Source organism: Xiphophorus hellerii, chromosome 1 (genome assembly GCF_003331165.1).
Source record: "Xiphophorus hellerii strain 12219 chromosome 1, Xiphophorus_hellerii-4.1, whole genome shotgun sequence".
NCBI classification, from domain to species: domain Eukaryota; kingdom Metazoa; phylum Chordata; class Actinopteri; order Cyprinodontiformes; family Poeciliidae; genus Xiphophorus; species Xiphophorus hellerii.
Genome location: NC_045672.1, coordinates 1,975,038 through 1,999,855, shown reverse-complemented (window position 1 = coordinate 1,999,855; position 24,818 = coordinate 1,975,038). Strand labels below are relative to the sequence as shown.

General features: G+C 38.2%; 2 protein-coding genes across 3 annotated transcripts; both read left to right on the top strand.

The window, feature by feature from the left end:
* Positions 1 to 356: 356 nt before the first annotated feature.
* On the top strand, positions 357 to 14,794 carry e2f1 (E2F transcription factor 1). Of its 2 annotated transcripts, none has more exons than XM_032568561.1 (8): positions 357 to 495; positions 1,421 to 1,712; positions 1,982 to 2,081; positions 6,502 to 6,721; positions 6,789 to 6,941; positions 7,539 to 7,653; positions 7,992 to 8,280; positions 9,523 to 14,794. In XM_032568561.1, exons 2-8 carry the CDS (start codon positions 1,461 to 1,463, stop codon positions 9,762 to 9,764), a joined length of 1,371 nt encoding a protein of 456 aa, XP_032424452.1. In that variant the 5' UTR covers positions 357 to 495; positions 1,421 to 1,460; the 3' UTR covers positions 9,765 to 14,794. The 2 variants fall into 2 exon arrangements, with proteins under 2 accessions (XP_032424452.1, XP_032424443.1); XM_032568552.1 differs by having other exon boundaries at positions 358 to 495; positions 1,381 to 1,712.
* Positions 14,795 to 16,000: 1,206 nt separating this feature from the next.
* On the top strand, positions 16,001 to 23,279 carry LOC116719683 (protein-glutamine gamma-glutamyltransferase 5). Its single transcript, XM_032562290.1, is given in 11 exon segments — positions 16,001 to 16,644; positions 16,733 to 16,831; positions 16,916 to 17,064; positions 17,220 to 17,397; positions 17,789 to 17,902; positions 17,905 to 17,926; positions 18,054 to 18,157; positions 18,309 to 18,574; positions 18,639 to 18,704; positions 18,793 to 18,833; positions 21,427 to 23,279. Coding segments are annotated over 11 exon segments (1,452 nt in total). The 5' UTR covers positions 16,001 to 16,388; the 3' UTR covers positions 21,584 to 23,279.
* The last annotated feature ends 1,539 nt before the right edge of the window (positions 23,280 to 24,818 follow it).

The following is a 24,818-nucleotide window of genomic DNA, read 5'->3' as shown; positions in this document are numbered from 1 at the left end:
GTGTAATAGCTAATAATAAATATGTATTAAGTACCTGTATAAAAAATAACTTGAAAATAATGAGAGGTGCTGGATTTTTAAGCTCAGTTTCAGCCATAATAGCAAATTTGGTATTTGAAGGTTGGTATAAGTTACAGAAGTAGCACATTAACTGAAATTTTGTGTATTTAGCCATTTTATTGAATAAATGTTGATTGAGAATGATTTTCTTCGATGAACATGAACGCACCTTCCAATCGAAGAATCTGTGCTCGTGCACGTGACAGGCAGCTGTTCTCGCCAATCAGAGCCCACCAGCCTCGCGTCGCGGAAAACGCACCTCTTTGACCAATGGGGTTCGGTCTTTCTCTCCACGTGCAGGTTTCGCGGCAAAAAAGATTTCGCGCGAAAACCGACCAACAGCTTGTTTGGATGTCGATCAGCTGGGACAATAACAACAAAAACGGCAGAAAACTGGGTCGCGAGGACACTTTTACAGATCGGCCGCGCCCAGTGGTAAGCGACCCGAGGACCTCAGCCTGCCGGTGTGATAAATGAACGTAGATTTAGGCTCTTTCATTTCGCGTTATTTTTGCATGTTTTGTCGGACTGCTTCCTGCGTGCCCCAACAAAACGAGGGGAATGAAGATATACGGCTAAAGCTAACATGCTAACTCACCCTATACATCTATACGCAACTTAAATCTTGTACTTTCATCAAGACAGACGCCTGGTTTCACAAATATACAGACAGAGATGATTTCGGCGCGTGGCAATGCGTTTTGGTCTGTAGATATTTTATGCTGATAAGCTAACTTCTGTAGGCTGCACTAAAGTTTCTTTAGCTAAATATACGAGCTCTGATTTCAAGGTAAAATGAAATGATGCCACTATAAGGTGGTTAATAGCTAGCCTAACTGCTGCCCGGGTCATTTAGTGAACTTGTGCGAGTCTTTGTTGTTGAGCTATAAGTTAGCTTGTTAGCAGGGCATCACAGTGGCCAGGCCGCGGCCGAACTCTGCTGACAGGAGGCTCGAAAACAAAAGATCCGCTCGCTCCTGAACCAGCTCATTCATAACCAGCGTTCATTACCTCCACCATAACATTTTAAAAATCTTTTTAATAACATTTCTGCCTTTGAGTCCGTAGGCGTGGTGCGGATTATGCAATTGAGCAACGATTCTCAGTTGCCAATTTTCCTGTTTGGCAGAACATCCTGTTTTTCAATTTAACCTCTGATCTACATTTGATTGATCAAATCAGTATTTCTAATTTAGATTTAAGTGACTAGGTCAACAACTTAAAGAAAAAAGGAGCTTTGCTTTTGAGGAAATGCTCTAACTCCTTTTAACAACACACACCCCTGAAAAGATTGCCCATTTTGCACCACAACATTCACAGGACACTGCAAATGCCAGTAGGTGTTGGTCCTCTTTCACAGCACGGCATCGCAGCGCGCCCAGAGTCCAGTGAGGACCACCATGTCAGAAACTCTGATAACAGGGCAGACGTCGGAGGATCTGCTGGCGGATTTTGAGACGCTGCTGAACTCTGGGACCATAGACCTGGGTGAGGAGCACCAGATAGTGATCATCACCAGCCCCAGCAACGAGGGGCTCCACCCGGCCGTCGCCCCGACCAGCACAGGGGAGATTCTGCTCTTTGCCACGCCGCAGGGCCCTGCCGATGTAGGGATCCAGGACAAGAGGCGGCCGGTTCTGGGGAGACCTCCGGTGAGAAGAATGAGGGATGGGGAGATAAGATGAGGGGAGGGCGGGGTGAGAGAGAGAGAGTGAAAGAGCAACAAGGGAAGTGGTTAAACGAGGGCTTTCAGATGTTCTGCAGTGCAGCAGAGCTCTTCCTAAATCTCAGCATCTGTTGCTTGAAGGCATTTTGTTTTGCACATCTGCATTCTCCCATGATGCATCACCTCTACATTATCTAATACAATGTAATAAACCTCCGTTGTAACATGTTCTCTCCTCCACCTGCCTGTGGTCAGGTAAAGAGGAAGTTGGATCTCGACAGCGACCATCAGTACGTCAGCACCACGCGACCAGCCACAGGCCAAGTCCCGCCCTCCACACCTGCTCCTCCTAGAGGTAGATGCATTTAAAAAAAACAAAAAACTCACAGCGGGAGGCATTCATCAATGCGAGTGCTTCCAACACACACACACACCCACACACACCCACAAACACACACGTATACGTCAACCTTTGTTATTGTTTTAAGAGCAGCTGCTGCTTTATTTGAAACGTCCTCCATTGTTTTCCGTCAGGTTCAGTAGTTAAAGGTACTAATGGCGGCTTTTCTCTGCGTTCAGGTCACATCCAGTGACAAGTTTTCACACCACTCACCCTCAAACTTCTATTCACACTGCAACTATAAACTACAACACCTTGTATCAAGGTTTTATATGATTGACATAAAATATGATATGGGGAATAAAAATGTTAACCTCCCTTTACTCAAAAGCACAACACAAGCATTTGCTTTCTAAGTAGTAAGTTATGCCTGATTGTGTGCAATTTATTTGATCTTTGTTCATTGAGATGCAAGATCTCATTTACAAGAAAGAAATGTTTTTATGAAAATAAACAAAATTACAAACACAATACAAGTAGTTAAGAATTATGTCTCAGTTAAATAAAAACAAGTGCAAATTTCAAAAAAAGTTTTCTCTTTTTGTATTAGATCAGAGCAGAGTAAGAAAATGCTTTAGTACAACTTCAGACTGCACTAACGAAATACTGAAAGTATAAATTCGTCTGTTCTGTGAAGGCCTCAGAGGTTTGTTAGAGAACGAATAGCATCACCAAAACAAGAAACAGGCTTTAAATAATAACAGACTTTTGCTGGGGAATAAATTGTCTCAGAACTTTTTGTGATAAATGGTAATATTGTTGTTATGAGATCATTTTCAAGTAATGTAACAGTAATGGCATAATAATGTAAGTTTGCCCTCTCAGAGATCAATAAACTTTAAATTCTAACAAACACTGGAACTGGAAGAAATTTTAAATATCTAAAATTAATAAAACAGAAACAATAAATAAAATGGATTATAAAGTTTCTGTAAACAAAATTGTTCTTCAAAAAAGGACAAGTTGAGACCAAAGTACCAGACTGAAGACTTTTATCATCCAGTTTTTGGTAGAAAGAGAGAAAAGAGAAAAACAATAAATCATTCAAATGGAAATTACTGAACTCAGTTTAATTTATTCTGTGATTCATTGATTTATTGCTTATTGCGACAGGCCTAATAAAAACACAAATCCACTAAGCCACTGTTCAGTTTGTCATCCTGACATGAAAATATGGAGTAAGGCAACCCTGTCAGGACATGACTCCTGTTCGGACGTGAGAGTTTAGTGAAGCTATTCACAAATCTGACTGTTATAAATGGGCAGGAAAGAAGACATTTTTGAAAGAATGTCCTAAGAAATCCTTTTTGTAATTTGCTACAAGACAGGTAGGGAAGATGGCAAACATATAATTGGAACTTTTTTAATGTTATGCATGGTGATGAAAGAACACTGCACACATGGTGAATCACTGTGGTGGCTGCATCATGTGCTTTTCTACCGTGGAAACAGGAAGGTGGTCAGAGTCGATGAAGGACAGAAAACGGGGACGTCAATTCAGTTGAAATAACTTTATTTGTCCCCAAGGGGCAATTTCAAGTCACGAGTCGTACAGACAGACTGAAAAGTCATAACGGGCAACAGAATTAATAAAATTCACACATGCTAAACAGACAGGAAAAAGTGCAGTGTAATTTGTGACTTTGTACAGTGTGTAGTAATTCTGTAGCCAGTCAGATTAAAGCTTATTTACATGATAGAATGGTCAAGTCAAAGCCCAGACCTACATAACTGAAAACAAAAACGGCTAAATTAAGATCATTAGGAAATGGGATTTAAACAAATGGTTCAAACATTTTCAGTACTCTGGTAATTGTTGGGTTACAATGGATAACAAATATGATTTTATATGAAATTTGACACTCACGAAAGGAAAAAAAAAACATAAATGGACTTAATGAGTAACACACAGAATTAAACAGAGAGAGCAATCACAGCCCAGTATGATCAGAACATTGCTTAGTGAAAGATCATTCAAATATAACCTAAACTGAAACAGACTGGATCAAGAGGGCAGCCTTACCTGCAAATAAAACAGTAGTTATAGTTTTTCAGTTTGTAGATTAAACACCTCTTGGTGTTTTCTGTTGATATTGTAGTGTATGCAGACGACTCATACACAGCAAATCACCTGGAACAAGCTGCTTCTAGGTTTTTGGAAACAAATGAGACAACTTTGGCTTCAACCATCATATCTCAAAATGAAAACCGATTAGACGTCGCAATGTATTTTACAACTTAAGTACAACCAAAGGAGTTTCCCAATTTTTCATGTTAAAAATCTAAAACTCAAGACTGTGGAGGAGATTAAATATTTTGGCATGGTTTATGAGTCCAACATCATCAAATCATAAATTATTCCATGTAAATCTTTTAGACAAGTCAGAAAAATAGATTAGCGCTTGTTAATGTTAAATTTTTTAATAAATTGAAGTACGTTTTTTTGTTTGTTTTTTTTTTAGATTTTGTAAAAGCTTAGTTATTACCTTTTGATCTGTGTCGAAAACATATCGACATATTGTCCACTTACCCATATAACACACTAGTTGAAGTTGGAGGATGATGGTGCAGCATGTTTTTTAATGACTTACCACATGAACAAACTTCTTCATATGTGATTTTTAAATTGTTTCTTATTTAAAGGAAACGGCGCAATTGGGAAATTGTTCTTTTTTTTTTTACATTAGCAGAATACTAATGTCAAAAAACATTAGTAAAATAGCTGTGTATACTAGCAGAATACACTCTTTGGGCATCTTTCAACAACGGCTCCTACTTCTCTGACTTACCAGTAGACCTTTTTCAGTTCAGCTATTTGCAGTTTTAAGGTCATTTGTTTATTTCTAATCTGCCATTTCCTTCATGCCAAACAGGATGAGTCTACAATCCCTCAGTCAGAAGAAGTGAGACACTCTTCCTCTGTTTCCTCAGTGTCCACTGTTGGCCTGCAAGGCTGGATCTCAGTACCATCCTGACCTTTACTCCAGCACCATGTCAGGAGTGGAAAACAGATGTGCTGATCAGATTGTCTGGTTTTGTGTTAAAGCTGCAGTGAAGCGACATTGTTCCTGCACAACGCAGCCAAAGAGGAACCTGTTTCAGTTAAACCCAAAGGCCGACGTAGAAAGAAGCTCCTGTTGTTTTATCTTGTTTCACTTTGTTCCAGCCGCCTGCATTTCACTTCCTGTCTCTGCTGGAGAAGAATATCCAGACATCGTCATGCTGCTTCTTCCATTTGTTTTGTCCCCTGAACAGTTGTATTTATTTTATTTTTTTCTTCTTTGTTTTTGCAGTTGTGCGATACTGTTTTCATTCTTGGATGATGACCTGAGCAGTGCTCCTTCAGATATCTGCTTTAACTCCTCTGCTCTTTTTTAGGCTGCTCCAAAAGCAGGAAGTTGAGTATAGTAGAGGGAATTCTGGGTAAATACAATCAAAACAAACAAGTCAGTCTAGCTAGTCAGTCTTTAGCCAAAGACAAAAGAGAAATCCGACAACAGCTAAAAATTGACATCACTCCATTGTTTTTTACATTTTGTAATGAAGGAAGTTGTTCTCAGTTTTTTCTTTGGAGGTTTTTATGTCGTTTCCTTCAGTGATTCTTGGTGCAGCGCTCCCACAGGACAGAGGAGGAACAGGTTTTCAAACACTTTGGTTTATTTGATACAGCAGATAAACACAGCAGCTGAAAATGGAACAAATGTTATAATTTTGGTTCCAAATCAAACCGAGTCTTCTGGACTATCAGATGTGAAAACACCCTTAATCTTCATCTTGCTGTTTAATCACTAATGTTTCCTCAGAGGCCTTCACAGAACAACTGGATTTATACTGAGATGAAATGACTCACGAATAGGATGTTATTGGTAATTACATGACTTCTGTAGGCAATCCGTTGCGCTGGATTTTATTAGTGGCGTCAGAACAATGGAGGTAAAATTTCCTTCCACATCATAGTTGTGTCCTACTTTGTGTTTAATAATTAAACAAACAGGCCAATGTTTGAAGTTGTAATGTAACAGATGAAATGGGGTGGAATATTTCGGAAGAGGATTTTGCAAAATGTTGAACTCGAGAGCAGGAGCCCTAAAATGGAGGTTCAGTTTGCAGAACATTTAATAAACCAGGAGCCTCTGTTAATCCTGAGCATCCTCTTCATGACACTTCCCTCTTCATAGAAAAGTCAGAGGCTTCTTCAAATTCTCTATAACACAGACTGCTACAGGAGATCCTTCCTGCCCACAACACTATCAGAGTCTTAAATTAATATGAGTTGCTGCAACGTTTAATTTGGGATTAATTTTTTGGGGGATGTTTTTTGAATGAATTTGAATTCTACAGGAAATGTAAACCTAGATCTTTTTTTTCTGCAAAGTTCCTCGAAGCTCGACGGAGAAGTCCCGATACGACACGTCCCTAAACCTGACCACCAAGCGCTTCCTGAACCTGCTGTCGCAGTCGGCCGACGGCGTGGTGGACCTGAACTGGGCCTCCCAGGTCCTGGATGTCCAGAAGAGACGCATCTATGACATCACTAACGTCCTGGAGGGAATCCAGCTCATCTCCAAGAAGTCCAAGAACAACATCCAGTGGCTGTGAGTGTGGGAGCAAACTAGACTGCCGGAGTAACTTCTGAATTTTAACCCAACTGTTGTTCCGCAGTGGCAACCGTATCGATGCCAGCCTGGTGTCCCGGCACAAGGAGCTGCAGAGGGAGGTGTGTGATCTGACTGAGGCCGAGGAGCAGCTGGACGAACTCATCTCTAAATGCACCCTGCAACTGCGGCTGCTCACAGAGGAACCACAGAACAAGAAATATCCTTTTACTGCTTCTAGTGAATGCTGTCAGAGTGACCGGGTTTGATTCATCAGTTGGTTGGACAACTGTACACCTGCAGAAATATTCATACTTAGGCCTGTCACAACAACACATTTAGCTGGACAATAGATAGTTCCAGAAATTATTGAGATAAATAATAATATTGTTGTTTTGAGACGATTTTCAACTAATTATGATAAAGGCATCTCTTGAAAGACAAAGCATGCATAATGATAAACAGTAACATATGCTTTTTCACTTTTGAGATGTTCTGTATGGTTTGCTTATACAGTTCATGTTAACTTGAATGACCAATATGGAGTTCTTCTTTTGCACTGTGACAACACAGGAGGGCATTTTATTTGCATAAGGTAGAAGAAGGAACTTGGAAACGTAATTTGCAATTTAAACACTGTTAAAATCCTGTCTTTATTATGGTTGTATGCAGCAGTTTCAACATTTTTTGTACAACCATGTGGTGCTAAAGATAAAGCTTTAGTCATTTTAGTCACTGCAACAATCAGAAAACAAAATTGTAAAGTACTTCAACCTGCAAACAGAAGTGTTAGCTCTTTAACAGCTGCGTCCAGCAGGCTGGGCTACGTGCGCTGTCAGGACCTGCGGCAGTCATTCGACTCCCCAGACCAGCTAGTCATGGTGGTCAGAGCTCCTCCAGAGACCCAGATGCAAGTCACAGAGCCCAGCGAGGTGAGGGCAGAGGAAACCCGCCTCAGTAGCTGCGTTTACCCTATAAGTCCATAGTTTGACATTTTGAACATAAATTTGCTTAATGGAAAAGCGCCAATTTAAAAAACAAAAAATACTCTTTGTCGATCAAAAGCTTCACAAGTGGTGTGAACAAACTTTTTCACGTGTGAGTTGTAATTTTGTTTTTTATTTAGTAGAAACACAGCAATTGCAAAATTGTATTTTTTTTTCAACATTAGTAGAATATTGACAAAGTTTGGACATGTTTGTAATGGAGCTGCAGTGTGTGAGTTCCTCCTGACTGAGCGGCGCTCCTTCATGTCGTCCGTCTCTCTCAGGGCTACCAGGTGTCGCTCAGGAGCACGCAGGGTCCCATAGACGTCTTCCTTTGTCCAGAGGACAGCTCTGGCGTGTGCAGCCCCGTGACGGGAGGCAGCCCGTCTCAAAGCACCTCTGACCCCTCCCACGCCCCACTCCTCACCCCACCCGCCGAGCCGCCGCCACCTTCGGCCCGTACCGGAGCAGCAGCGCTGGACAATGGCGTGTCTTCTCCAGCGTCCACCTCGTCCACGGTAACGGCGGCCTCCCAGCAGGAGGCTTCGCCGCTGGTGCTGGGTGGGGACGCAGGTGAGAGTTCACTCTCAGGCGTTTCTTACACACAAAAAGATAAAGACCGACAGCGAAGTCAACATGGCTGATCTCAGGAGAGGAAACTGTATAAGAGTGACGAGAACTAAAACCACAAGTACTATATCTTCCAGAAGGAAGTACCGTATAGTAATAGTAAATAACAGTAATAAAGTCACTGTTATTTTGTTTTGCCATTTTTCTTTTTTGTCACATTTTTTGACTTGTGAGATTTATACTGCAGAGCGACTTATTGTCAGGGAAATACAGTAGTAAAGAGAAGGATGAAAAAATTCAACTGAGCTCTATAATAGTATAAAAATTTGAAATTGACATGAAGCCAACCCAAAAGTGGAATAAATCAAAACTACAGGATCTAGCTGGAAAGGCTGAGAAGTACCCATTTGGATTTATTCATTTTCCCCACTTATATAATAAGAATATCAAGTCTAGAAATCCGTTTTATTAGATAACAATGATATGCAACAATGTTACTGACTGTGCTGTCTGCGTTTTTCCAGAAAACAACGACCAAAAACAATCAAATCAGATTAAGATGAGCAGCGATTTGTGCTTTACAAGCGGAAAAAGCCACATGTACTGCAGAGTTTACCCAGAGAGTCGGGTGTTTGGTTAGCTGAGTAGCAGCACACACAGAGGGTCACTGCGGGGCGGGGCGGGGCGGGGCGAGGCGAATGAACGAACGGTGTGTGAGAATACGAACATACCATAACCACATGACCACGCTTTACGGTTCCTTTCAACTAAATTTGTTTTTGTTCAAACTGAATGCATATTTAAGTTAACTTCAGATCCTGTTCGTTTTTCATGTCTCTTTTATGGTTGTAATGGCAGAAGTAAATCATCATGTGAAATGTGAAAATGTTGTAAAATTGAAAATTAAAAAACAAAGAGCATGGAAGACCCTGTTTTTCTTTGGGTTTAGCTATTGTCTGCTGAAATGTTGCTCCAGTAATTAACTAAATAAGTGTAAAGCAACAAAGTTGAGCCACATTGACAGACAGGTTAAATTGCAGTGCTTACATTGCATGTCTGACGGGGGTTTTTTTTTTTTTCTTTTGACATGTTTAGTTATCTCAGAAGTTGATCAATCTCTCAGCAGGAACGACCGGTTTCACAACAGTGCTTAAACATAACTCTAACATCTTTAGTGGTTGGCTGTGTTCCCGTGCCATTGTCTTTTTTTTTGTTTTTTTTCACACTTCTTGCTTTCGTCAACAGAATCTCTCCTGGGGGGAGACCTGTTCTCCAGCCTGGGGGACATCGACCACTTCGACCTGTCACCCCTCTCGTCCTCGGACCTCCTGAACGGAGAAGGCCTTCCTCTCCCGTTGGACAGTTTCATCAACCTGTCCCCTCCCTACAGACACGACTACCATTTTGGACTGGAGGACCATGAAGGAATCAGTGAACTGTTTGACTGTGACTTTGACGACTTGTCGCACGTTTTGGGCGACGGGTAGATGGAGAAAAAGACGGCTTAAATCGTTCCTAATGTAGGACTTTACCTTTCCGCTGAAGGAGAGCTGTGAACCAATATTTCACAGTCCAATCTTAGTTTTCCTTCCCTTTGGGCTCTGGGAAATTGCCTAGTTATGAAATCTCAAATTTGCCCTTAATTGTATATACCAATGTGAGCAAATCTCTGTGGCTATTTTTAAAAATTTTGACCAGGATTTCAGCTTTAGTATGGCTATTTAAATTATTTATATAAGTTTATTTTGATATTTTGTACCACGTTGTTGATTTTGGATGAATTATCCAAGTAGACATTGGGCAGAGGGGGATTGGAGTTTGCATGTGCAGCAACATGACGTCTAGGATTGGTTTCTCTGAACACTGATTCCAGATGTCAAGAGGAATTTTGATCGTCAAGGGAAGACTGACGGCCTGCTATTAGAAAGCATCCCGGAGGTTTTCAGAATGAAAATCAGCAGAAAAGCACAAGGTAATTACAACATTGGAAGATTCTCCCATCACTGGAATTCTGCAAAACTAGATCATGTCGTGTCTATAATGAGATGTTTTCAAAGCCAGAGCCCTGATGGGATTTTTTTATCCACTTTTAATGAAGTACTCTTCTCTGATTACATTGTAAGAATCATCGTTCTTAGAATTTAACAGTTCTGAGGACTTCTCTGGAGGAGAAACAGTGTCGGTGTGTGGGGAAACCAAGCAGTGACAGATGAGGATTAATTTCTGAGCATCCTGATAAAAAGAGGTTCAAAAAGACCCAAAATAAACCCATCCTTTATTCTTGTGGCATAATCTCAAAACTGAAAAGTTTAGAAAAACAAGATCTTTATTTTGTTAAGAAATAATTGCATTCTAGTTATTAAGAAGTCTGAATTTCAACATGGCGACGCCCATCCACTGCATTAGCTCTGACAAATATTTTAAGCTTTACTTTCCATAAACCCAGGTCCCTCTTGAAAATGAGATCTAGATCTCAAAGGGGTTTACCTGGTTAAATAAAGGAATAAATAATAAAAATAATAAATAAACACCACTTTAAATTTCTTCATCGCATCATTCCAGGCTCTACATGTAACATTGATTAAGATGCATTCTTCCACCTGTGTTCTGTAAACATATTTTCATCACATCTCACTACTGTAGATGTGAGGAGCGGCCATATTGAAATGCAAAGTCCGCCTTACAAGTTGTGACTAGAGGCAGTCGGAGTTGCTCAGTTTCCCCAGTGTGAGATCCAACTTCAGAGGGCAATCAGCTGGTTTTTCTGACTGAGAAGGCAGAATTTTCCAGTTTTGAGTGCATCTGTATTAGCATTAGCCCACCGCTTTTCTAACAGATTGAGGTCTGGCCATTGAAAAGGCTTATATTGTGTCTGGTGAACCATTCCCATATTGATTGGACCTGATGTTTGGGGTTATTATCAGATTCTGACTGATTTTCAGTTCACTGAAAATCAGATCTATTTTTATTCTTAATACTCTGTTTTATACTCTAACTATGTCCATACTGTCAGGCCCACAGCGTCACAGACTCTACTAGACTTTTCTTTCTTGTGAAAAAGCTCCATCTCTTGCACCTTTGAGATGATATGCTGGTGTAGATTCCCAGTCATCACTGACATGGCAGAAGGCAACTGGTCTTCTTCTGGTGTTTCACTTCTCATTGATAAAGCTTCATCGAAAAAGCTTCTGAACATTGTTGGAAGTAGCTGTCGTCAGAACTCCCACAACAATATGGTTGTTAAGGTTGTAGATGTGGCAATTAGGACACGAATCACTAGCTATGTTTCCATTTACCATGTTGCACAATTTGACATTTAGAAAATAAATATGCAATTTCCAATCTTGAAAAAACTTGTTTTTTGTTCAAATGTTTTGGTGCTAGGATGACGCTAGGGTTTTTGGCCATATAAAAATTGGTTTAATTTGCAAAACTGCAACAGAAACACTACTTTGGCCTCACACCATCCACGACCGGATGCTGCCACTGGCGCAAACCACGAAGAAGAAGGAAGCAGTTGGAGGATGATGGCGCATGAATTATTGTTCACGAGTGATTTTTAATTCCATTTCTTATTTAATGAAAACACTGCAATTGCAAAATTGTATTTTGTAGACTTCAGTAGAATACCAACAAAGTTTTACTCACTTTAAAATGGAAACGCAGCTACTGGTGCTTCCCCTCCACCCAGCTAAATGTTTGGATTGTTGTTGCTTTTGAGATGATCTCATTTTATGATTTCTAAATGTATTTACACCTTGTGATCAACTGTTTACCAACATACTGATATTATTCTTGTGTTGCACTTCAGGAGGTAGCAACAAACACAATAAACTGTAAGCGGTAGAAAGCTATCCTGGGGTCAGTGTTGACGTTTTGTATCGGGTCAAAAGTGAAACCGGCCCAACCCAATGAAGATCGTTGAGCAGCATATGATGACATGCTGATGATGATGTTCAGCACCTTTTCTTGCATTTAGAGCACTGTGTACATTTTAACAGTGTGTTTGAAGAAAAAGAGGAGAAACCCCCGTAGAGATGTGACGCACACCAATCAGACGAACCCTGAAAGCTAACACCGCCTCTTTGGTTCAGTAATCCCAGCGGCATGCTATTAAAGCACACACAGGCTTGTTTGTGATCTCTGCAGGTTGACTGAATGTGAAATGACAACGAGTTGCTCAGAGTCGCTTGTTTATTGAACTATGATCTGAAAGGGGTTTCAGTCTCATCAGACCAAACCAAACGTTTCCAGATTAAATTCAAGTAGAATTTTAGCAAACTTCATATCTCTTGTCATAGTAGGACATTTCTCCCAAACAGCTGGTTAAATGGCGTATAATGGTTGTTATGGCGACTTGGTGACTCCAAGATGACACATTTTGCCCCTGTTTTCTGAACAGTGAGCTTTGGAGATATTTCTGCCCTTTTGGACCATCCTTCTCACTGTGGGACATACTAGTGTCAAAACGTATTGGGAATGTATGGATTGAAAACAATTGCGCTTCTATAGATTATGTTAAGACAGCTACTTTTCCCTCTACATAATAAATTCTCGAAAGTTAAAGGTAGGGTTCTTAATTTTTTTAGATGAGATTATGCTGCTGCAATAAAAGATTTAAGTAAGGTTTGTTTATTTTTCTTTCTTTTTTTTTACCAGCGATGCCAAGAAGTTTGTTTCCATGTCTGCAGACTGCTGCGGCTTTGAGTAGCAGTTAATCCTGATCAGACTCACTCAGTCCTCACGGCGTTCAGCCACAGTCTCAGGTGTTTGGAGCAGAGTGAAGTCTTAACTCAAACATGTGAACAGGTGTGTTTCAAGAAGGGTTTTGTGTAGGTTCTGGTGTGTTTTATTTTCCTTTACATGTTTAGCAGAAGATTCAGATGTTAGATGTTCACCTGCTGGAAGACATGGAGCTTTAATCTCCATCTCAAAGCTTACACAGTGGACTGTGGATCACTCTGCATTGCTGCAGGTGTTAGGAAAGATTAGGTAGAAGTTTTAGATTTGGGGAAAAAGGAAAGCAGAAACGAGGACGTCTTGTTTTTCAGTAAATGCACTTCAGATCGGCTCAGTATTGATCATGCCTTAAATCAGTTACCTATCAGGTAGAAGGGAGTCAGTCGTCTTCATCTTGACTGAAACCCTTCATTCATGTTGTTTTCCGCTTCAATTGCATCAACCTGCATCTTCATATTTGATTACAAAGCTTGGAGGAACTGTCCGCTTTCAGTTTAGATCAGCAATAAGGCATTTCCTCGATATATCAGATGTTTCTCATGCAATGTTGTACGTGCAAAATCTTTGTCTTAAGTTATGTAAGCTAACCATTTTATTTGAACTTTTTGCTTTCGTAAGCATTGGACTTTGATGTGTGTGGGTGTTTGTGTTTATATTTATTTTTTGTTCTTGAAAAGGGTTTAGGAGGGATTAAGGTACAGGTAAATAGAGACTTTATTTCAAATATTTTCCGCCAATTGTGACATTTTTGTAAATCTCCACCTTGTTTTGTGCATATTTATAACTGAATGTTTTTTCCCCGTCCTATTTAAATGACATACTGTATTTCTCCACATTTACCCACCTCCTCTGAGTGCCATTTGATTGGTTAATGACTCCTAAACAAGGTAAAAATGACTTTAGAAAGATGGAAAGTTTTATTTTCTTTATTGATAGATGTTTATTACTTCATGTTTGAATTGTAAAATTGGTTTGAAACAAAAATATTTGTCATAAGTAGAATTTCTAATCTGAAATTAGCCATTTTTTCAGTTTCATGCTTCAAACTCCTTTTAAAGTGTAAAATCTTCATAACTAATCTAATATTTTATCTTAAAATCCAGTTTGTAACATGAAACTATTAGGAATTTGTTTGCTTGGCCTTAAACTCTGAGCGGCAGCTGAACTGTAGAGTTGGCGGCGCCACCCTCTGTGTGACTCGTGTGTTTTTCTCTGCAGGACGTAGGCAGTGCCTTGGTGAGGTAAAGTGGTGATTGTTGTGTGTTTGTGTTGTGGTGAAAGAACGTGTGGTGTGCAGGTGGTGTTGGATAAAGTTTGCACCTTTTAAACTTTTTCAAAAATTAATTGTGTTGCAGTTGTAGAAATCAGTGGCTATAAATGGCTTTTTAAAGAAAATTATGGGTCAGGGATGTGACAGATTATTCGGGGAATAGGACATTCAATCCGATTTTTATAACACTATGCTAAAATTTGATTTTTTATTTTTTGGCAAAGTCATTTTGGGATACAAATGAGGACAAAAGAAGAACTATTATTATTTCAGTCACTATGCTAATAAATATTGCTGTGTGCTATGTTATGGGAACCAGACTCATGCAACAGTGTACTCATTGTTGCATTTGTGTGCGCGTGCGTGTGTGTTGGTGCGTGTGTGGGGGTGTGCACGTGTGTGTGTGTGTGTGTTTCCAGAATTACAGATTAGTTTCAGTGCCCTTTTGTATCAAATTCTCCATGTCAATGTTTTTGACACAAATAAAAGTTGACTATTTTGATCTGACCTGTTTGCACCATCTCTTATGTGCATTACACAGTTCTGCTCAGTTTGCATTCATTTATTATTTATTAGCAGCTGGAAATATTGTAATGAAACAAATAAACTTTATTTTCAAAATGGAAATTGCTTAGAAATTTTAAATATTTGTAAATTCAGGAGCAATCTTGTTGGGAAAATAATGAGAAACTCAAAACTTGTTAAATCAGAAACGTTCTGTTATAACGAGGTGAATTTTTCATCTTGTTATAATAAAAATATGTTTTTCTCATAAATGACGATGTTAAAAGGCATAAAGTGACTATAACTCCGTTTTTCACATTGTTTCTTCTAGACGACTTCTCAAAATCCCAAGCAGTGTTACTATTTTTCTGTTACTTTTCTTATTTAAAACAGTATATTTATTTATATGTATACTTTTTTAAAAATCAGTCAAAACCAGTTTGTTCTTTTGTTGCTTAAACTAGATACTGCTCCTATCAAATTCAGTAAGTTTTTATAATACTTTAATGACTTTATACTAGTAATTTAATGTTTTTTTATTTTCTTAGTGTGGCTAATACAGTAAATGAAGGTTAAATCTTTTAGCATTAAGGAAACAAAAACAAAAATAAGCCAATAATCTGCATGGAAGATTATAAAGAAGCTACATTACATCACTGCCTCTGTCATGTCGGTGACAAACATGAATCTGTACATAAAATCAGATCATCAAGATTATTATTAAACACATTGTGTTTTTGCACAAAAAATGTCAAATTTGTTGCCTTTACTAAAGATTTTTATTCAGATTTCTTTTAATTCTTCCATTTTTTATTATTATTATTTTTGATTTATTAAAAAGACGAGTGGCCAGGATTAGACATTTCATACACTCTAAAAACTGCTGGGTTAAAATCAAACAAATTTTTATCAGTTTTCTAACGCAAACCTAATCAAACATGAAAGTGATCATGACCCAACATACTGGTTCAGGTTTAGAATCCCAAACCTGGATGTAATATTGTCTAAATCGAATATGTATTTAAAAAGGGTTTTTTTGTTGTTGTTGTTTTTTAATGTCCTCCTCGAAATTCATTCAAAATTTAGATACTCATTTATATTTTAAGTTTATATTTATGTTTACTTAGTGGTGAAAAAATAAGTTCAAAAAACATAAACCAAAATGAATTATCTGTTTTTGACTGCAAAAAATACTTTCATGTATATTTATTATTTAATGTTTAAAATGAAAAACAAATAACCATGTCTTTTATGGTTTTTCTTACTGGTCTCTGATTAGTTACCAATATCTTCCCATTTCTTATTCCATCCTGTTTTTTCAGCTAAGCGTGATCAGGTTTTTGTATAGTTCAAAATGGCGACTATGAAGAGGCTTCTGCTGATGTTTTTTTAGAACCCATCACCAACTCAATATTCATCCAATGTGTTAGAACGCTTCATCTTCTGTCCTAACAGCAACAGAAAATACCAAACCGTTTGTTTTGTGTATGTGTAAATTATATTCATACTAAAGCAATGCTGAAGCAGAAAACCAAACTTATTAAACATAGTTTAGTATTCAGTGTAAATTTAAAAGGTGTAGTTCCACATTTCCATTATGAGTGGTTTCCTCTGTGCAAGGAGTCTGACTCAGGGGATCCCAGTTTTGTTCTCAGAAGAATGTTCAAACCACCAGAGGTGGTCAGCTAAAGTTCATCCCAGAGACATCCGTTTTGAGTCAGTCACCATCCACATCTGCTCCCTGGTTCTGTTTTCGGTGGGAGTCTATCAGCTCCTGGTCCAAATAGAGACAATTCCAGCACAAACTTATGAAGTTGGGACATTTGTGCTGCTGTGCGATCCTTGGCTGAGAGGCGAGTCCATGTTTTTCTTCCAAATCCCTTTCCCACCTTTGCTTTTATTTTGTTGAAGATGCCCCACTCTCCTGCTACTGAATTTAAGATGATCCGGTATACATGCCACAGAAGGCAAGCATAGAGGAGTATGTTAAGAGTGATTATGGACTGGTGTACATGGGCAGTTGTCAAAATGTACAGAGTCGTTTGGTCAGGTGGGAAACACACAACAAAAATCCTACTGAATAGAAAGATTCAAAACTTTATTTGCAGAAAAGGATATAATAAGGTGTGTTTGGATTTGAGCAGTATGACCCGGGAGTTCTGGAGGCATGTCTGGCGCTACTGCAAGTCAGCCCACAGCACCAAGACAACAACCACGAAGACTACATCTCACGAGCAAACCCTGTGCACCTCTCTCTGGTCATCTGTGCCATGGTAAGCTATAACAACTACCCTATTATTAACAATAATGGATTCCAATGCACAAATATGTGCCAGTATTCATAGCAACATATCACCAAATCACATTCTCTAACAAGTTGCTGGTCAGTTCTACAGAACATTAGGTAATGTGCCTCTTTTTGTTGAAGGTAAATGCCAATGATGATTTGGGAATTCTGCTTGGAAAATGGGAGCATGACTACCGTGACGGTGTCAAGCCAACAGCTTGGACCGGAAGGGCTAAAATCCTCCAACAATGGCTCTCATCCAAATTCAAGCCTGCGCGATACAGGCAATGCCTGGTCTTTGCATCGGTCCTCTGCATCGGTACTTCTGGAATCATCACTATCAGGGTTCCAAAGACAACACAGTGAGTCTGGTTAAGATTCTGGTTGAAGGCTTTTTTTTTTTTTTGGACTTGATGTCTTCCTGCCTGCCTCCCTGGCCAGGCAAGAAGTTTGATCCATTGATCAAAGTTGGTTGGACCACACTCAGGTTTTTCTTTTTGCCCTTGTTTAGATTACTACTGAAGTATAAAACTTGTTCCTTGCCCTACACCAAGGTTGTTTTCTTGCCTTTGGACACAGATTTGGTCTTACTGATGAAGAACAGTGATGTGAAACAAACTGCATTCCTCTTTTCTGAGGAATGCAGTTTCTCAGAAACTGCATTTCTGAGAAATGCAGAACAAATAAAACACACAAACTTTTTTTTTCAGTTATGAGAGTTCTGGGGATTCCCTCCAGGAAGGTGGTGACAGTTTTCAATGCAGCCCATGACACTGATGCCAACACCACCATTGAAGAGTACTACACAACCAACGGGGAGAAGCTGGGTTGTCCAGAGACAGCATTTGGTACAGCAAATATAACAGTTTTTTTTTTAAAAAAAAGATGGTTATAGTTTTGTTATGCAAGGATAATCTGCGTCACCATTCCATGCATTTCGGTTTGTAGAGTGTGATCACCTGTGTGTACCTACAGGAACTTCCATGTATGGGTGGACTGCTGGATGAGGAGATCGGACCTCAGTCCAGGATTTGATGGTTGGCAGGTTGTTGACCCAACACCGCAAGAGTGGAGTCAAGGTAGGGTGGGAATTGTTTCCTAAACTTTCCTACAAACAATTTAAGTAAATTCACCCACCAGAGTACGGTTTTCCTCTGGAGAAATGTTTCTATTGAAGGTTCAAAGCGAGAAGTTTACACTCTAAAATGTAGTGGTGATCCTGTCTCATAGGAATATTCCGATGCAGTCCGTGTCCGGTTGCTGCCATCCGTGAACGCTGCTTTTCCGTGAAGTTTGACACCCCGTTCCTTTACGCCTCTGTTGACGGAGACATCCGTTGTCTTATTTTGCACAATGGGGTTGTGGTTGGGCAAAAGGTGGACACTGGGACTGTGGGACAGCTTATATGCACCAAAAGCGTCAACTCAGATGCTCTAAATTCTTATATCTGTCTTTGTTTAAATGCTCTTGCTGTCTTTTTCAGAAATGCAAAGACATAACTTAAGAGGTATTCAAACTTGTGTTTGTGTCTATAGGATTCGTAAAATCCTTCTTTAAATGTTTTTTTTTCATCTCTCTTTTTTCTCAAAGTCTCCTTCAGCTCACACTCAGCTGCAGACACTAGGGGTAACATTAAATCTACACACCCCACAGACGATATGTGTCGAGTTAGGTCTAGCTGCTGCAGCTCAAACTTTTTCACTTTTTTTCACAGTATGCAGGACGTCTCCTTGTTCTCTGCAGATGTCCCTGTTGGTAAGATTTTAGATGCACAGACATGCTGCTCATACATGAATACACTGGTAAATGTTTCCAAATTAACTTTGTTTTAGATGCTTTCTTGTGAAAACTACTGTCTCCTTAATGAAAATAGTTTAGATCTAAATAACTCTTTCCAAAAATTGTGCTTTAATGGGAGTAACTGCTTGAGTCTTAATGACGTAAATATTGTTTGTAGTTATTAGATGTAAGAAACTTAAAAAACTGAATGAGAAATGGCTGTCACCTAAAACATTCATTTCAAATCTCCTTAAATAACTATACTTTTATGTAATAAGAAGACATGAATGGCCAGAAATCTGATTTATTGTTTTCAGATTTGTTAAATGCATAAAGACCAAATGGAGAATCAGTTAATTTTGCTTTCACCCTGAGCCACAGAAATGTATTGTTTTTGATTTTTTTTTTTTTACTTTTGAAAGTCAATAAAATCTAACTCTCCCATTATTTTTTTTTCTTTTTGTATTATTACTCAACATTTTCGCCTCATATCAGGACACGGTCCATTACTTCTGATGATTGTATTGGTAAGATTTAAGGAAAAAACACATTCAACACATATTGTCAAATAACTACATTGTATTATTTTTCTAAACCAAATATGTAGTCTTTAATGCTTTCCAATGCAATCTTCTCAAAGTCAAAAAGTGCAGGCACCTTAATTATCCTGGCAGCTAAGCAACTTTGTCAGAAGTGATAATTAACATCCACCTATTCATATCACATGACTAATATCACTACTTACATCATGAATGATTGCGGCACTGCTCTTAATAAACAGAAAAGAGATCAACTGACGAATGTCAAGAAGAAGAAAAGAAATGGCACAAATGTCCTTCAAAATAAAAGAAAACACTTCAAAATAAAAGCATGAACATGAGACATCAAACTACTTGAAGAATTAATAACAAGTAGGTAAGGTCTTTGTTCATTCATTCTAGTCAAAAACCATGTAATAGATAATCTAGGGCAGTAGGGGGCGTTAAAGATGACATTCCTTCCTTAGAGAAGGAAGGAATGTAAAATTGTCCAAAGTTAAAGAACTGAGCAGTTTGTGTTTTCTTTAGCCCTTTGCTCTCAGTAGTAGTGTCTTAGTAAAACATTCAAAATATTTCTCCATATTTTGTCATGTTAGAACTACACACGCCAATGTATTTTGTATATCAACACAAAATAGAGCATCAATATAAAATGCAAGGAAAAGTATATAGATATGTAGCATTTTTTTACTATTAAAAATGATAAAACAATACTTTATAGAATCACCTCTTCCTGTAATTACAACTGCATGTAGTTTGGAGCTTTATTAGTTTTACACACTTACAAATAAAAATGTTCATAATTTTAGCAAAGTTTGGGATTGTTGTTAGATATGTTTCTGATTTTATTGCACAGGAATACTTCAGCAACCAGATTACGTCAGCCATTTCATGGCATAATTACCTTTGCAATACAATCGATTTTTTTTTACCTTATTCTCCTTTAAATATACAAGTTCTTTATTGCTAAGATTAGATTAACAAAGAAAAGCAATCTATTGCCCTTTCTACTTATATTTAGTGCCATTTTCTAAGCTAACACACAAACATTTTTGTTTCTGGAAGCACAAAAATTCCACATTCATTCCACACAGATTTATTCAGTTTTGCTGCAGTATTGGTGGAATGCTTTAAGTTCAGCACTTACATAATCAAAAGCAAAGCAAACAAGAGGAATGTCTTAGAAGGCATCTATCATAATTTGGCCCAAACTGGGTTTAGGAATACATCTGTGTATTCCTTTCAATTATGTTTGCACTTTCATGTCCAGAAGACATCTCTTCTCCAAGAGATCATGAAAAAAAGCTGAACACAGCCAAAGATTACGGAAAAGTGACCATATCTTTTAATGCTACACATTGATATAACTAGATAACAACAGGCATCCGTGTTGTGTGTCACATGCTACACCTCTCAAGCACCGCAGGTCCGTCTATAGTTAGTTTCCCAAAAAACAATATAATACTTAGCCAGGAAAAATCACTCCAAGCTAATATGACACATTGTGTATGTGGATTGAAGTTAAAACATGATGTTCTGAACACTGAGTTCTCTCTTTCTGTAGGTGTAGAAACAGACTTCTAGGATGCTGTCTTATATTCTCTCTATCCTTCTCTCTCCTCTGCTTGTATCTCCTTCTTTCCCTTTAAAAATTACATTTAATCACAGTGGTTGATTATGATTCATGATTCATGCTTTTGGTAATTTTTTAGAGCTCCAAAATATGATTATATAAATGCTTTATATTTGTATATAGGGAATGACAGAATGTCTTTTTAACCAGATATTGTGATAGTTTCTGTATGTAGCTGTTGAACAAGTGTGATTGAACACAGTTATTATGTGATCATTTTGCACACAGTAGAACACCAAACATCTCTCTATTTTGAAAGAATAGAGAGATGTTTGGTGTTTTGCCTGCTTTTGAGGAAAACTATTGGATCTCTGGAGCGTTTCAGGGCTCTGGAGATAAACGCTCTCTCTGTTTGAGCTGAAATTGGAAGATTAAGTTTCTCCTTTCTGTCCCCCAGGGTGGGTTTCCTTCATCCAGGCGAGAAGATAGAGAAGAAAGTGTCCGTCAAGGCCACTTCACATGGAACTAAGCTGCTAGTAGCTACTTTGTCACACAGCAACAACTACATCACTGTTTCCAAGAGTTACCACAAAGTTTCTGTCAGGGCCCCATGATTATGAATCTATTTTACCAAGCTCAACTCAAATCAAAATGTCTAAATTCACTTAATTAGAATATTTTAAATATTTGTATAAAAATTGTATTTGTGTAGCTTTTTAATAACATAACACAAGATATATGGCATTCAATTCACTGATGAAACAAGATATTCGAATAATAAATGGACCATTGATACTCAGCTGTTAAAATACAAGGCATTTACTAATTCAAATGAGTAATTTTTAAAATTTTATCCCTACACAATTTTGAACAGAGCAATAATAGTGTGCAGTCACAGGGGGATGTTACAAGTGACTATAAATACCCCAGACATTAAGAAGTATCAAATCACCTGTAAAGGTTAAGAGTCAGGCAGAAGAACAAACAAACTCTTAAAGGAAAGTCTGAAACTCTGAAGTTTGGTTCTATTCATTGATTTTGAGCAGTAAATAGTCAATTATCTTTGCATTTTTACTTCAAAGGTTTTATTTAGAGTTTAAGCTGTTTTAGATGGCTTAAGGTTTACAGCACAGCAGCCTTTCTTGCTTGCTTATCCTTGTGTTTCCACTTCAGTCACCAGGACAAAAAAGAAATGACAGGTTCAAAAATGAAGCCAAAAGAAGTCCCTGGATAGGTGGTGGTACTCTTCATTTGCCAAGGATTTTTTGTTGTTGTTTTTGATTGAGGTGGGAGTGTGCTGAGCATGTTTGTTAGTTTTTTTCTTATTTTAATTTAGTCACGCTTGTATAAAATAGTGAAATGGATGAATGGAATATTTAATAAATTAAAATTAAATCTTTAAATTCTGTTATTTTCCATTTTCAGTTTTCTATTTCCACATATTTCAGACTGTTTCACATGGAGGGTAATACCACATTTTTCCAAACAGATGTGCATTTTGGAGTCTCAACTTCAATCTGAGAGAAACTGTGGAGCGAGCGAAAGATTAGGGTGATGGCAAAAGGCTTTCCAACTTCTAAGACTTGGAGATAAATCCTCAAAGATTCAGGCGAAAAGCTGCTCAGCATTTATTAAAACCATTTGGTTGCTGTAATGCTAATAAATATTTTTCACTTGATTAAGGAAAATAATACAAACAACTTTTGAGATGCTATTTTTGTGCAAATGTAAATAAAAACAAAAAAGTATTTTCACTTTATATCCCTTTTTTATTACTAGGTATAAACAAACTTTATAAAAATAACTTTAAATCAAAATCTTTCAGAGGCACACTTTAATATTTTGGTTGATGTAACAAAGCTGATTTACAATTTAGATTTTTTGCAACTAGGTGTCACTATTCCCTAAAATTTCAAATACAGTGGCCTTCATTCTACTTGTCTTCGATTTAAGTCTGTTATTTTAGAGCTAGTCTATATTTCAAGACGGCAACAAAAACCAGAATGACATGCAGCCCAGGTCCACTCAGCCAAGAGAGAAACCATTTTAATCAACATGATAGGCAGCCTTTGGCCACTCAGCAATTTCATCCTCCTTGTTACCAATATATCAATGCATAGCTTAAGCATCATAATGAGTCTTGATTAAAATCAATAAATCCTACATTTCTTGTAATCCAACCTATAATGCGACAGGCTTCTCTGCCTAATGAATAAGTGGTTCCTCTGTGAAGCCTGGAATTAAATTTTTCAAGTCCTCTGTGCCACTTTGTGTGATTCCTCAACTTAAAATAAAAGCATGTATAATTAATGGTTTCTCTTTGACATTCTTGATTACACTGAGAAGCAGGGCTGCAAAACAAATGAATAAAAACCACTATTTGGTTTGGGATGCAGCAGGTGTGTTCCTGCTGCTTCCCAAACCAAAAGATGGAGTTTGATATGAAGAATGCAGCTAAGGAGATGTTTGTTTGTTTGGGTTTTTTAAAGTTTTGTTGTTCCACTTTTTAATAGTTCACAGATATGCTTGAATTTTGTCATATTTTTAAAGTTGTTACAGGGACTTCTTAGTTTTAGTTCAGAAAAAGGTGCATGACATTTTTTTAGTTTAGTTTATTAGTTTATTTCAAACAGGGACAGTGTGTGAAAATAAAAGATGCTTTGCACTAGATGTAGATTAAGTGGGTAGTATTATGTAAAATCATCTCTTTTTTTAGCTTTACATCATGTTATAATGTTATTTCTTCATCAAAAACAAACCTGGAGTGTTGGCATGATTCTGTGATGCATGAGAAATCCTTTAATCTCCATAGCAACTATTCAGCTGTGCAAAAATTGCTGGCTCCTCCTCAGAGCTGCAATTTATAAACTTCCACCTCACAGAGCAGCATTTCCCCACTCAGTTCCTTCAGACTAGCCAGCAGCAATTAGCAAACACCTGGTGGAACTGCGCACATGCTGGGCTCATTATAGGAGCTACTGCTCAGTGAAACGCTGATGAAAACCTTTGTAAAGAGTTAATGGAGGAGCCATGTTGAGAGAGCAGGAGTTTTTAAAGAGACAGAGGTCGAATTTCAAGACTTTAAATTACAAAGAAACATTTTTTTTAAGTCATATTTGACATACGTAGCATTTCTATCACACCTGAAGGTAATAGTTACTTGGTCGTGCTACAAAATAGGACTATGTGGTTGGAAAACATATAATGCTGCCCCTTTAAGTTAGTTTCCATCTCTGATCAGGTGAGTTAATAAAACAGTCTAAAATCCTAAGATCCCCATATACTTTATATACAATCCCTGTACAGGAAAAAAGTACAGCAATATAAATACTACTAAATGCCAAATTTCTGCTCTGTTATCACTAATTCCAAGGTTACAGTTTTATTTTTCAATGTGGATACTGCTGGTTTTCTATTAACTCTTTCCTGACATTACAAGGAAAGTCCTTCAGGTCAGTGGGAAACTTATAGTACTCTCAAGCAAAACATGGATTCATTTCTGGCCACATCTTGGCTTTCAATGGGAGAATAAAACAGATTAGTCTCTCAGGTTGCAAATCCAGGCAACCTGAGAGGTTTATAAAGGCGGTTTTCTTTTGGGAGTCATTGTCCCGTTATGACTTTCAGACAAGGATCGGTTTGACTCTAAGGTTTCCAGGTTTGACGTGCTTGTGTGGGGGTGTGCATGTGTGTGTGTTCATCCAACAGCTTGTGATCTCATCTCGGTGGCGGAGAGATTGAGGCCGAGGCGTCAGCAGACGTGAGACAATAATCAGGCTCCACACTTGCTGATTTTCAGACAAATTAAACGTCAGGGGAACGCAGGGAGCGGGACCGCTGCGCTACTTT